Here is a 14899-nt window from a genome sequence, read left to right on the forward strand (position 1 = left end):
TATCAAGTGCTAGGTCATCCCAGACAGGAGGAGAGAGGTTGCAGGTTTGGGCCCTGGCAAATCAGGCCTCCACTCAGCTAGGACATTGTGAGCAGCCTGGAGTCTGCCACAAAGCCTGAGCAGCTCACACCACTTCACAGAGAACCACCCAGCAGGTGTGCAGATTTGACAGACAACAGACTATAAGCTGATCTTACTCCCTGCAGCCCTACTATGTCTCTCCAACTTAAGACCCCATTGCTCTGCATGCCCTCCATGCCAAACAGCAAGGAGCTTCCTGGCTTGATAATCCCACAGAAATGATGGAGAGCTTATAAAGCCCTTGCCTATACACAGTGGAGCTTACATTCTGATCAAGGCTGGGACTGTGAACAAATGGGCTACCATGTGTGTGATCTTAGCTGAGACAGGTGCTCTGGAGACAGTGAAGCAAGCAGCAGGAACAGATGAGGAATTCGGACAGGCCTGTCTGCAATGGTGCTGTCTGAACATTGTATGTCACCACACAAAGGCCTGATGCTGGAACTTCAGGGCTATAGGAACAGAGAGGGGAAATACCTTGAGGTAAGAATATATAGTATAAGCCTGAGGAGACAGCTCAGTCACAAAAGTGCTTACTGCAAACATGAGGACCTGAGTTCTATCTCAGCATCCATGTAGAAAAAGCTGGAACATACTTGTAATCCCAGCACTGAGGAGGTAGACAGGTGGAGCCTTGGGACCTACTGGATAGTCAGCCTAAACTGACTGAGTTCCAGGCAAGGGGAGACCCTATCTCAAAACAAAAGACAAAACACCATGGACAGTGCCTGAAGAATGATACCCAAAGTTGTCCTCTGGCTTTCATATACACTCACACATACTTGTGCACCCGCACACACATGAACATGCACGTACATACACACTTGCACACACAAAAGAATATGTGGGGCAAATGGAGGGTCAGTCAAGAAGGTAATTATATTTGGAGCCCATGGAGAGAGGTGGAAGGTCATTGAAGATCAGATCAAAAGGGCACTCCCCTGTCAGCTGAGCAGCCTTTGCTCTCTGTCTCTGTGATGCTAATTGTCACATGCTGTGGCTCCCTTAGTTGACCATTCAAGGCTGTGGCCATGACAGAAGGAAGGTGACTGACTGCTCATTCACAGTGCACAGTGGTGTCTGTGTATCTCCATACCAGCTGACCCCACTCTTGATCCTGGGAATTTGACAGCAAAATTCTGGAACTTCAACATATAATCTGTCTCACTACTGTTAGGGAGTACACTCTGCTCTCCCTAGACACCCCAGGACAGGCTCTTTAGAAACTCAGGTCAAGCAAACACACTGGGTCTCCCCCACTTTCTTTGTGAAGACCAAGCCTATATCAAGCCTCTAGGACCCTGACCTCTGGGGATCTGTAACACCAGGCATGGACCAATTCCAATATTTTTTTATTCTAGGTTCTCCTCATAAGTGTCCACTCAGCTCTCTCTCTCTCTCTCTCTCTCTCTCTCTCTCTCTCTCTCTCTCTCTCTCTCTCCCTCCTCTTCTTCCTCTTCCTCCCCCCGCTTTCTTTCCTGAGTCCTCCACCCACTCTGGCCCAACCATCCCTGAGAAGATTCCTTATATAACCCACTAACTGCCCAGCCAAACTCCTTCCTGGGGCTTTGACAGAACCTCAATGCTCAGTCTTCAAAGGGTGTTTTCCCTATTTGCCAGTTCCTCCAGAATTCATTTCTTAAAGTTTGCTGCACATGTGGAGCGTATAGGGAATTTTCAAAAACTATTCTGTTCTGTTAATGCTTAGGTTCTGATTCAGATCAAGTAAAACAGAATCTTTGCAGTGGGGGCCACGCATTATGTTTTCTGTATGATCTCCAGGTGTGGTCATGTCTAAAAATGGTTGTGCTAGAGGGGTCTTCTAGAGGGTCATGCATGAGTCAGTCACCTGCAGATGCAGGTGCAGTTTCTGAGAGAGAAGATCTGAGGGAGGGACTGAACTTCAGCATTTCAAACCAGCTCTCATGAGATATATACTACTGGTCCACAGACCACAGATTAACAATGTTCCTTAAACAGTTAGATTTGAGGAGTGGGGGAAAAAGCAAGCTTCCCCCAATTTTCTGGGTCCAAGTAGGTGTCTAATGTGGAGCTTCCTATGAAGTTGGGAAGATACTTCTTTGGTAAAAGACTCAGAGATGATTAGGAGTCTCCATACCAAAGAAATATTACAAGATCCATTCTGCTGTTGATACAGTACTGAGCAGAGTACCCAGTACATAGTAGGTGCTCAATGCATGGCACTTGTGCTACTTAGAGTATCGTTTTTATTATTACTGAGGGACCTCTGATCCTCTCCTCAGACCAAATGAGTATGTGTTTTCAACTTCCAAAACCCTGATCATGCCAGACACAACCCCACAGACCCACATGGTCTAAGAGTGCCAAGATGTTGTCCTGGGTTTTCTCATTCACTTGATCTATTTTCCAGGAGCTGTGCATACACTTCTGCAGTTTGGTCATAGCCAATAGTGAGTGTTTGCTGTGGAGAGGAAGCTGCTTCAGGGTTCTCCTTGGTTTAACTTGTGCCCTTGAAACACTTTAGGCAAGAGGAGCTAGTAGCCACAGTGGCAGACAAGGAAAGTCAGAAAGGCCAAGTTCACGTATACAGTACTAGATGATGACCCAAGCGACCTGAGCCCATGCTGTTCTGTGCTTCTCAAACTCTAACTGTAAGTTGTTCCACTGAGATTCAGAGCAGGTAAGAGCCTGAAATCCTGAAGTTTTCACAAACTCCCAGCTGATGCTGAGGCAGCCAGTCCCAGGACAAAGTTTTGAGTGGCAGAGCTGCCCCATGTTCTGATTCTGATGTCTGCTGGTATCTCTGAATATCTTCCCTAATATTCCCCTAGGACCTCTTGCCACTTACTACAATTTGTGGGTGGTTGATCTAACAAGTGGTAACATCACAGTAAATTTCCACTTTGAACACTTACCCAAGGTTCTGTTTAAACGTCTGCTCAAATTGCAATGTTGTGTGGCAAAGGATAGCAGCTATTTGTAAAAGCATTCTGTCTCATATAAGCTATAGACGATGCAGTTTGTTGTGAAATTGCTCATACATTTCGGTTTCACAACTGAGAATGCTTCCCAGGCCAATGAAACCATTCTCATCTCTAAAAGCTAAGTCGGGAGTTATAATTTGAGAAACACAGGGAGGGATATCTTGAAACATAGAATTGAATCATGTGAGTATAAGCTTTTCTTCTCAGCTCACTAGAAGAATGTATATAAAAACCAAAAGAAATGAGAAAACTTCCTGCCCGGTGAAGGGGATTTAAGGGTACATCAAGACTGTCCACTTAATCAGTCTGGATTCAATGACCAGGAACAAGCTCACTTGTGAACGAGACAGAACAAAACCTGAACAGAAGGGCAAGGATCAACAATCAGGGGCGCTTTGATGCCACGGTGGCCTGAAGTTTCAGAGTCACAAGCAAGGCTCTGGGGGGAGGCTGACTTTAAATGACTAATCTTCAGGAAAGCAAAATTACTCTACTCAGAACTGGAAATAACATTAAGGTTAGAAAGAACAGTCCTCAGTAGGCTGTGTTCAATCCTCAGGACACAGCGATTCTTAAACGTTGCTCACATTAAGGGGAACTTTAAACACCTACCCCCCGATTCTTAAGCCATACCCCCACATCAATGAAATCATGATCTCTGAGATCAGGGCCTAGGCATCCTTCATTTTTAAAGCTTCCTACATGATTCCAACACGTAGTCATGTTGAGAAATGACATTTGGTGAATAGGAAGGACTCATCTGGACCAGTGCTTCTTTACCCTGGTTGCATGTAAGAATCATCTTGTGGAGAATGTTTAAATACTGATGTTAGTCTCATGTCTAAAGATTCTGCTTGCTCTGTGGAGCTTGGACACCAGCATTTTTAGAATTTATCCACCCAGATATTTTAAATGTGTATACAGGCAGGTAGGTGCCACTGTTCCAGAAGTTTCTGCCAACATTCATTTTACTCCTTCCACATTAAGGATCTAGGATATTAAAGGTGAAAATGCATCTGCGACTTTTTTGCCCAGGCAGATTTACTTGTCAGATTGTGTGCAACAGAGACTTGTAACTGAATCCTTTACAACTGTTGGATGCATATGTATGCATATCTATATGGATACATATTCAGAGAAGAATCGCTTTAGCTTTTCCACTCAAGAGAGTTAAGGCTACTATCTTAAAGGCAAGTATGGTGTGATAAATTTAAGAAAAATGAAAGAATACATGGAAAACAATTTCTGTCCCAGAACACCTCTGCTACAGTTAGGATTTGGGCATACGTACTGCACCTAGGGGTTTACATCCCTAATGCAGTTTAGTTCTGAGTCTATCACCCATCCTTGGGTGAAGAGACTCATGTTAAGGTGACCAATGGGAAGATTCCAGATCCAGTGCCTGGGACTGGGATCAGTACTATCTGGCAAGGCTCATAATGAGCTATACCTTCCCAAAGCATACTGGTAAGGAGACTGCACATTCAGGGATTCTGAAACTCTGTCTCAGGCTGGGAGAGAACATAATGATTTGGTTTTCTAGTCCAACTGCTGTGAACTATTTGTCCCAGTGTGAATCCTGGTGTTTTCTTACTAACCATATGATCTTGGGGAATTTATTGTTTAACCTTTCTATTACTCATGTAAAGTGGGGATAAATACATCTAAGGTTGCTATAAAGAATAAATTAGGACATACCTATAAAATTCTCAACACAACGTTTAGCATAGAGCAATAGCACACACTGCATATATTTAGGTCATTTTAATGGTATGATAGGTTTTTCCTTATTATTATTATGTAAATGATCTTGTTCAAGTTACTAATTTTCCCTAAGCTTCATTCATTAATCCATAAGACAAGAAAATAAGTCCTTCTCAGTTTCCTTCACAGAGTTATAATAATAATAAAATAAAGTAACTAAAAGACCCACATACTCAGGTTCTGCATTTAACTCCAGGATCCAGTCAGCCACAAAATTCAATCCAATGGGATTCAACCAACCATGAATCAATAATATTATCCCAAATTGTACCTGTATTGAACATACACACACTTTTTTCTCATCACTATTCCTTAAATAATATGTCATAACAAGTTGAATAGGGTCTCAATTGCATTAGGTATTATAAGTAATCTGGAGATCATTTAAAGTACACAGAAGGATCTTTGTGGGTTATATGCCAGTATCAAATGATTTAGCATCTGCAGAATTTGGCATCCTTAAATGTTCCGGCTCCAGTTCCCTACAGATAAAGAGGGACAGTTCATCATAAAGAGGGACAGTTCATCATAAATCCAGGGAACCTATAGCTCATAGGAAATGGTCGCCCTAAAATACAGGCACCATTTTTGCCCTCAGAAAATACTCCTTGGGATTCCAACAGTCGAGTAGCCTCTTGCATCAGATTTCAGACTTCCTTCTTACACGTCCTGTGTCCTAGGCAGTGCCAAACCTTCCTGCCACATGAGAAGATGGGCAACCATACTGCACCATGGCTGCTGCAAGCTCCCCTTCACCTTAAATCACACCAACTCACCACGAAAGAAATCACAGATGTGTCATCAGCCCTCATCCAGCCCAGGCTGAGTCTCCGTCAGACCAAATCTTCCCAGGACAGACTCCAAACTCTTGCACAAGTCTGACCTGTCCAACAGGACCAGTGCACAGTGTTCCACAACCTACCCAGAGTAGAAAAATCACTGGAACCTCTCAGCTATCTCACCAAAGATTCAAGGGGTTAAATTCTCACTTACCTGGAGTCTGCTTGGCCGTGCGCACAGGGGTGTAGTGGTTTTTGGAGGTTGATCTGACCGGCGTGTTCTCTTTGGGAGAGGTATTGATGGCCGAGATGGTTTCTCTTTCACAGTGAGCTATGGGGATTGGTCCCTGTTGCCTTAGGATGTCGGCCAGAGCCCTAAATGGGGAGGAGAACATACAGTGAGCCTCACTGAGCAGGTGCACACAAAGGCAGAAGTTGGCTTACTCCCATAGGTACCCCGATTTACAAACCTGTGGGAGTAGACAGAGACAGGGCAATCAGTCAATCAGTGATCTCAGTGGGACACAAAGCTGTTGGCAAACCCCTGAAAGGCTGTAATTATAGTATTTTTCTATAATTCATTTCACATCTGTAAACTCTGAGCCTTTTCAAAATATGGGATTGCCAGATACCCACCTATGCCTCAACAGCAACTGGCCAGTGGAGCAGCCCTAAGGGGAAGGGCTGACACCACTGGCCCTACACTGAGCAGCAAGTTACTGTATATTTACTTCTCCATCCAAAAACATGCATTGTGCAGCATGCATTAGAAACTGGTGACTCACGTAAGTACAAAACAAAGCTCCTGCTGCTAAAGAGAAGTGTGGCTTAGTATCAAGATGAGCACAGATCCAAAGACACACATCAGGATGGTGTAGACAGTGAGGGCAAATGAAGCTTAGAGGGGGATCATTTGCAAACAGAAAAAAAAAAAAAAAAAAAAAACTTGGGGGGGAAAAAGACAGGTATCCTGTTTTTACTTGTATTTGGAAGCTGGAAGCTTTGAGAAGACAGCCTGAAACAGTAAGACTATTAGAGAAGGAAAACGGCCCCTGGGGAGGTGCTATGGTGATATGCCTTCCTCTTCCAGTCATGATAACATAGCTGTCACCATTGAAGCATCAATTTAAGAAAGAAAAAAAAAAAAAAAAAAAAAACTTGTGGAGGAAATGAGATACAAAGAAACTGAAGAGACAGGCTCCTCTGCAGACTCCGTGACCTTAACACTGGCTTTATTGGCTCAGACCAAGCTTCAACATCCAAATAGGCATTTAGTGGGGATTCAGGAGGCATCAGTCACTGCAGAGACAGAGGTAGAAAGACCAGGCTTCTGTACCCTAGGGGCTCACAAAGTAGGGAAAGTCTCTCCCCTACCAGGTTTTAACAGGACTCCCTCAGTGGCTTGACATGAAAGAGCCCCACAGGCCCTTGGGAAGACAGATGTTTGGGTATGCTAAGAGGAGGCAGAAGATAACCAAAGACCACCGTATCCAGGTGTGGGAAGTTTCCAAAGACCACACCTGGACACTGTCACCCCAGTTCCTGTAATATCCTCTCCCCCAGTTCTGCATGACTGGGGCAAGGACTCTTTTGCCTTTTCAGGGGCTCCCCTGAGGCACATGCCTTCAGGCCTCTCTCACCTAAAATCATGCTCAGCCCTCTCCAAGGCTTCCCTTGTCCCTAGATCCAGCTCTGCTGCTCTGCCCTCCTACAAAGTGACATCCACAGCAGTTTGAAGATGTGTCAGAGTGAATTGTTCCCTTCTGCTGTACCTCCTGTGATACACTGAACCTTCCTAGAGCATCGAGCTGGCAAGCTTATCATTTGGTGGAATATATACAGCAATTTTAGATTTTCCAAATGCTTTCCCCTGCTGGCTTTCTTTTCTCTCAGCCTGTCAAAGAAGGCGCACACAGGGGCTGGAGAGATGGCTTAGGGGATAAGACCACATACCACTCTTAGGGAGGACTGAGTTTAGTTGCCAGCAGCCATGTCAGGCAGCTCACAACTGCCCGTCTCTCCAGCTCCAGTACATACACATGTACATATAATTAAAATAAAATAAGGAGGAAGAGGAACATACACTTGCCACCTATCTGTTTTATTCTCTAACTTAACAGTGAGGGCCAAGGTAGAACCTTACTGCTCTGGAAGGGGAAACCGGGCTAGACTGGGGTCCAGGGCCAGACTGGAGGGCTGACATTCAGGGCCGGAAATGAGGGGAAGACATTGCCCTAGAAAGTCACAGGATTTGAGTTCAAATCCCAGCTCTGCCACTAATCTGCCATGAACCTTTGGTAGATGTTAACTTTTGACACATAAGTTTAGTCATTTTCCCCATCAGCAAAATATGGCATTTATATGAAGAAGACCTTAAAGTCCTTTCTGATTCTAAAATTGGATTCTTTCACGTTTCCTTTTCAACCCCACATCCATGTGTGATATCTTCGTTTCTTCACCCTTCTAATTATTAGTTACCTTCTTACCATCTTTCTGTGACAATAAAACACATAATTATAAATTAGGATAGACATGTAAGCCAACGAAATATAACTGAGACTTCAAACACAAACTCTTAATCTATAGTCAGTTATTTTTCAATAAGAATGCCAAAAGTCAGGGTTGGAGAACTGGCTCAGTTGTTAAGAGTGCTTACTGCTCTCACAGAGGACACCGGTTCAGTTCCCAGTACCTACATGGTGGCTCACAACCAGCTGTAACTCCAGTTCCAGGGGATGTGACACCCTATTCTGGCCTCCACAGGCACCTTCACACACAGTGCACATAATTTCACACACACACACACACACACACACACACACACACACGCACGCACATAAAGAAAGAATACCTAATATCATTCAGTGGAGAAAATAACATCTTTCAAAAAATAGTTCTGGAGCAACTAGATTTCTACAGATAAAGAGAAAAGTTGGATCTTAATCTCACACTATATATATAAATCAATTCAAAATGGACATATGCCTACACATTAGTCTGAACAGTATAAACTCCTAACATATAACATAACTCTTTGCAGTTTCATAAACTCTTTGGCAATCATTTCTTACATGTGACTCTGGAAGCACAAGAAACCCAAGAAAAAGTAGAGACAATTTTTTAAAAATCTGATTGATAGTATTCCTTCAAGAAAGTAAAAGGATTCGGAGAGACAATATGTAAAGCATATATCTGATAAGAGACTTGCATCCAGATTTGCAAAAAGAAACTTAGAACTCAGCAATGAAACATATCTCAGTTTTAAAATGGATGAAGGATTTAAACAGACATTTCTCCAAAGAAAATACATGAGACAGTTCAGCAGTATTAGTCATTAGGTTAACTGCACATCAAAATCACACTGAGCTACCCAAGCATGCATATGAGGAGAGGCATAACCAAAAAGGCAGATAGTTCCAAGTGTTGACAAGTCTATAGAGACACAGGGGGAGTCTTCACACTCTGCTGCTGGGAATGCAAAATAGTATAGATCCTTTGGTAAACAGTTTAGCTGCTTCTCAAATATTAAACACAGAGCAAATATGTGACCCAGTCTCTTATTCCTAGGAGAAATGAAAACATAGATCTGTATAAAACTTGTATATAAAGACGGTTTTGGCATGATTAATAACAGCTAAATGATAGAAGTAAGTCAAATGTTCATCAGTCCATGAATAGATAAACAAAACGCATTGTGTTCACATGATGGAATATTATTTGGTCATAAAAAGAAAAGCAGTAGTGATACACACCACACATGAAAGAACCTTGAAAAACACCACCCTAAGTGAAAGAAGCCATCCCCAAAGCCCATGTGTATACAAAACACCAAGCTGGGCAACTCCATGCAGACAGAAAGAAGTGTGCTTACCCCAGGTTGGAGGAAGGCAGATGAAGAAGGACTTCTAATGGATAGGTGAGTTTCCTTTTGGGAGAATGATAATGGTCAAAATTTAAATTTGCTGATTTATTTTTTATTTTATGTATTTATATTTGTATTTTATGTATTATGTGTTTTGCCTGCATGTATGTAAGTGCACCGCATGCACACAATGTCCATGGTTGCCAAAAGAGGGTGCTAGATTCCCTGGAACTTGAGTTACAGATGGTTGTTAGCCTCCATGTGGGTGTTGGGAACTGAACCCAGGACCTCTGCAAAAGCAGCCAGTGAGCAACCTCTCCACCCCCACTAATGCTCAAAATTTAAATAATGGTGAAAGTTGCTCAAGACTGAATATATACAAATCACAGAACCACATACTTTGAAATTTAAGGATGAACTTTATATTAAGCAAATTATATATCACTAAAACTATTACCAGAAAAAAAGTCTTATTGCTTTTCTCATTTCCCAAGTTCTTATAAAGACTCCTTTGAGATCTATAAGGAAGAACTGAATCACAGGGTTAAACCCACTGTCTCTGGTCAACAAGACTGGCTCTACATCACTAGTTCTCAACTGGGATCATTTTGTCCCCTCATTCCTCTCTGGGAACACCTGGTCATATCTGGAGACATTTTGGTTGTCACAACTAAGGAAGAAAATACTACGGGTACCTGGTGTGTGGAACCCAAGGACAGGGCTCAACATCCTACAGTGCACAGAACAGGCTGCCCATCACAACAGTTATCAAGTATCCACAATGGTAAGGTAGGGGGCCCCAAGGGAACATTTGCTTTGCACTCAGTGAACTGGGTTCACAAACCAACAACATCTAGTTCACAAACATCTATTGAGCAGTCCATAGGAAGACTAACTGCCAGCAGGGCTCTGAGGATACAGGGTCTTGGGACTCTAAGGTGAGTGTCCTTTCTGTTGGGATCATCACAGTCTATCAGGTCTTGTCACTTGCCCAGCTGTGACACAGAGGACATAGAGAAAGGAATCAGATGGCCTGTTTGCTGGCAGGCTTTTGTCTACTTAGTTTAAGAGGGAGTTCCTGAGATTTTTCAAACTCATTCTCTCTCCCCCAAGACCATGATGCTCCTGGAGCCTGTCTCCCAAGAGGGCCTGATGAATGGCTCACTTCCTGAAAAGCAGCAGCCCAATGGATCTGAGTGAGTTGGGTTCTAGACAGTGAGTTATAACTGGGTTATAGCTGAGCTGTCACCTTCAGTGCCAAGGCCACATGATGAGAGGAAACTACTTGGGACGGGTCTTCCAAGGCCAAATGGGCTGGGCTGAGCTGGAATCCCAAGTAAATGGAGATGTGGGTAGGCTGAATCATGTTCTCAAGGCCCCCCAGACAGGATACCTGGGACCAGGGACCTGAACATACACTACCCCAATGAGAGAATGGTATCCAGGGTAAAGTTCCTGGTCTCAGGTGGGTCCTGAGCCATTCCCCAGGGTCCCATCTTTCCCACTACCCAGTTCACTTGGCCCAGGGTCTGAGCAGTGTACCTCAGCCAGCTCCCCCTCCTGCCTATCCCCTCGGCTCAGTGACCTCCCTCTTTGCTCTTGTTCCTCTCCATCTTCCATCCCTTGCTCTCCAGGGTGTTCGATAAATATTATTCTAATTCTGAAATGTGTGATCCTGGTCTCACCTAATTAATTTGGATATGCCGGAGGAAATGGGTTAAGACCTGAGCTACTTTCTAACCATAAGGAAGAAAACTGGTCACTGAAGAACAATGAGGAGGACTCTGTAAAAGAGTGGACAGCGAATTTCAGGGTCTGGAAGAAGAGGAGGGACGGCAGGCAGAATGAGAAGAAGGAAGCCGGTGGGAAAGACAGAGAAATGTGAGTCAGAGCCAAAGTAGGAAAACAGGGGAGGAAAGGGAAGGGAGATGAGAGACAAAGACCAGAAGCCAGAGAGGGAAAGAGGAGACAGAGAGACAAACCAGTAGAGAAAACAAGAGAAAAAAAAACAAGAAAGAGAGAAAGAAAGAAAATTGAGAGAGAAAGCCATTCTAAGACACTGCTCTCTCCAGCTGGGCTTGCTAATTTAGCAAATGTCAGGTGATATCTAGGCATGCAAAACAATTAGCAAATGAATGATCTGGGTCTTCCAATTTTTTGTTTGCTTAAAACCTTAGGCAATGTTGTCACTGGTCTTAAAGAAATTCAGAGATAGAAAGCTATTCCAAAGATGGAGATATTCAGAGAGATGTAAGGAGGCCAGGGGAAAAATTTGGAGAGTAAGAAACTCAGAGAGGGAGACACACACACTCTGAGCTGCCCATGTGAAGAATTGGGGACAAGGTTCCAGATACACGCCGGCAGGCTAGGAGCCACCCTACCAGGAACCTGGTCACCCACCATAGGATGCAGGCTACAGATGTACCTAATTTAGGAACTTGAGGAACATCTTCACCTTGGCACTCTCCCCTGCCAATCACGCTGGCTGCAATATCTAACATACCTAGCCAAGGATAATCTGAATAATCTGGTTCCTTGCCTGGTTTCACTGTTCCCTCATCTACTCCGGCTTCCTGTGGTGTGTGGTGAGTGGGGAAAGGTAAAATAATTGGGAAACAAATCCAGTCAGGGAAAATAGTCATTTTGACTGCTCGGGCCAGGAAACGTGGGCCCTCTTCAGTCCTGGGCATTTCACTTAGTCATCTAAACGGTGGAAATAGCATCTTAACTTTGAATAGCACTCTGCCTCTAAACATGTTCTCCTGTCTAGTCTCATGCCATTCCTCCCAATGCTGTAATCTCTGGAGCCTCTGCTATCTTAGTTTTTACTAAAGAGACTCAGGCCAATTTTATTATTCAAACATGATGGAACATAAATTTAAAGTCAGGGCTTCCAACCTGAGCATGGGCATCTTTTAGTGCACTGAGACCACTTCTTACCTGCCTCTCACTTTCCTAAAAACCCTTAGTTTTAATGAGTCTTTCTGGTCTCTACAGCTGGGCCTGCTAATATAGCAAATGCCAGATGATATTTGGGCATGCAGAAACAATTAGCAAATGAGTTATATGGGTCAAGACCAGCTCTTCACTTGCTTAAAATCTCCAGAAATATTGTCAGTGGTCTCAAGAATGCGAAAATGTCTTTGAATTCCACTAAGTGCTTAGCTATCTCAATGTCCATAGTGACCAAATCCAGGCAACATTCTTAAATGCTGCCACCTGCATTCAAAACATAGATTCTTTGTTAAAATGGCAAATGCCTTCCCTTAATAACAAAAAAAATAAGCATCTTGTTCATAACTTTCCTTCACAGTCTTTCCTGCGTGAAAACTGAAGACTCCTTTATTGAGTGATTACTATGTGCCAGATACTGGGCTAAAGTCTTAAATTATATCCCAGAATCCTAGGTTATATTTTATAACCTAATAGTAGGTGCGTTAGCCCTAGTTTACTGAAAAGGAAAATAAGACTTTAAGATGTTGTGTATCTTGGGGCTGGAGAGTTGGCTCATCAGTTAAGAGCACTGGCTGCTCTTGCAGAGGACCTGGGTTTAATTCCCAACACCCACATGGCAGCTAATAACCATCCCTAACTCCAGTTCCAGGGGGTCCGACATCCTCTTCTGACATCTGAGGGCACTGCATGGCACAGGTGCCCTTATACATACGTAGGCAATACATTCATACACATAAAATAAAAATAATGAATAAAATATTTAAAAAGTTCATGTATCTTGCCAAAGTACACACATAAAATAGTCATACACATAAAATAAAAATAATGAATAAAATATTTAAAAAGTTCATGTATCTTGCCAAAGTACACACATAAAATAGTCATACACATAAAATAAAAATAATGAATAAAATATTTAAAAAGTTCATGTATCTTGCCAAAGTACACACATAAAATAGTCATACACATAAAATAAAATAAAAATAATAAAATATTTTAAGAGTTCATGTATCTTGTCCATAGCTAGTAAATGGTAAGTCCAGATTTCATGGATAGGTAAAATTACAGGGTCAGATGAAATAGCACTAAATTACCCATGAATTATTCATGCACTCATCCTTCTGTCCACTCATCCTTCTGTTTATGCATCCCGTCCATCCACCTGTTTGTCCCCTGTATCCACTCATCCATTCACTCGCCAGCCCATCCATCCATTCATCCCCACTCATCTGTCTATATAGCCACTTCACCTACCTACCCATCCATCACTTTATCTATCTATCCAAGCATCCATTTATACCACTTATTCACCCACTCACCCATCCATTCATCAATTGTACCTATCCACCCATTAATCCATCTATTTACCTACTCATCCCACCCAGTCATCCATCTATATACCCACTGCACCCACCATCCATCTAGCATCCATATACCTACCCATCCATCCACCTACCCATTCATCCATTTATCCCACACACCCACCAATCCATCCGCTGCACCCACCCAACAATCCATGCACCCTCCCTTCATTCATGCACCCATCTACCCCTCTTCATCCCACTCATCCACCTAGCCATCCACTGCCCTCACTCATTCACTCATCTACCCACCCACCTATCCATCTACCTACCTTCTAATTCACTCACTTGCTCACCCACACATCCATGCATCCCATCAATTTATCCATCCTTCTAACCTCTTCAGCTTTTTTTTTTTTTTTTACCTCTTATGTCCCTATCATGGCCTCTGAACAATAAGATTTTAGACAGTATTTAATCCTTAGTGGAAAAAATCTACCTAGACCCCAGAATTCAGCTGCAGCTCAACAGCTCAGTTCTATTAATCATTAACACCAACAGCTTTGAAACTTTCCAGGGATTATAACAGCCAATCTCTTCTCAAATGAAATCCTGAACAGGCACAACTATGCTTTATTAGATCCTTCTCTGCATGACTCTGGAAAGGGGAACTAGAGCTCTGGTCCTCTGGTCTTCATTAATTTCTGAGTCTGAAAGCAAGCATGACAAAGAAATACCAAATAAGAAGCTTCCGATTTTCTGCCTTTATTTTCACTCACCAAGGAGATGGTAAAACTCGGGTCTCCTCGAAGTAAGTCTTTTTCTTTTATCAATTAATATACTGTCCATGAGGACCCCAGAAATACCCCTGCTCACTGAAGTGGACCAAATGGAAACCAGACTTTGTCCTCAGCTACATCCCTGGACTTCTGAGCCATATAAATGCTGCAGAAGGGAGAAAATAGGCTCAACTAGTGTTCATTAAGCTGTTCTGTACCAAGAGCAAGGCCAGCTGGATGGTCAGACCCCCAGTCATGCCTTTTCTCTTGTTGGAAGGGGTAAAAAGAAACTGATGATACTGGGTGGTGTGATAAAGGGCCAAAATGATAAACTATTCCACGAATAAACTATTGCGGTTCAGTCCTAAAGACTAATGAGAACACTCTTGGTTTTGAAGAATTTTCTAAAAGC

The 14899-nt window shown here is 43.0% G+C and overlaps 1 protein-coding gene across 3 annotated transcripts in view; it reads right to left on the bottom strand.

The window, feature by feature from the left end:
- Shisa6 (shisa family member 6) overlaps positions 1–14899 on the bottom strand; it is a 312383-nt gene that overhangs the window by 282680 nt on the left and 14804 nt on the right. For all 3 annotated transcript variants that reach the window (XM_008855703.3, XM_008855702.3, XM_029557622.1), the window contains exon 2: positions 5805–5965. In XM_008855703.3, the coding sequence (XP_008853925.1) occupies positions 5805–5965 (161 nt within the window). The remainder of the gene's footprint in view (positions 1–5804; positions 5966–14899) is intronic.

The sequence above is a fragment of the Nannospalax galili genome, unplaced genomic scaffold (genome assembly GCF_000622305.1).
Source record: "Nannospalax galili isolate Female #2095 unplaced genomic scaffold, S.galili_v1.0 scaffold146, whole genome shotgun sequence".
Taxonomy (NCBI): domain Eukaryota; kingdom Metazoa; phylum Chordata; class Mammalia; order Rodentia; family Spalacidae; genus Nannospalax; species Nannospalax galili.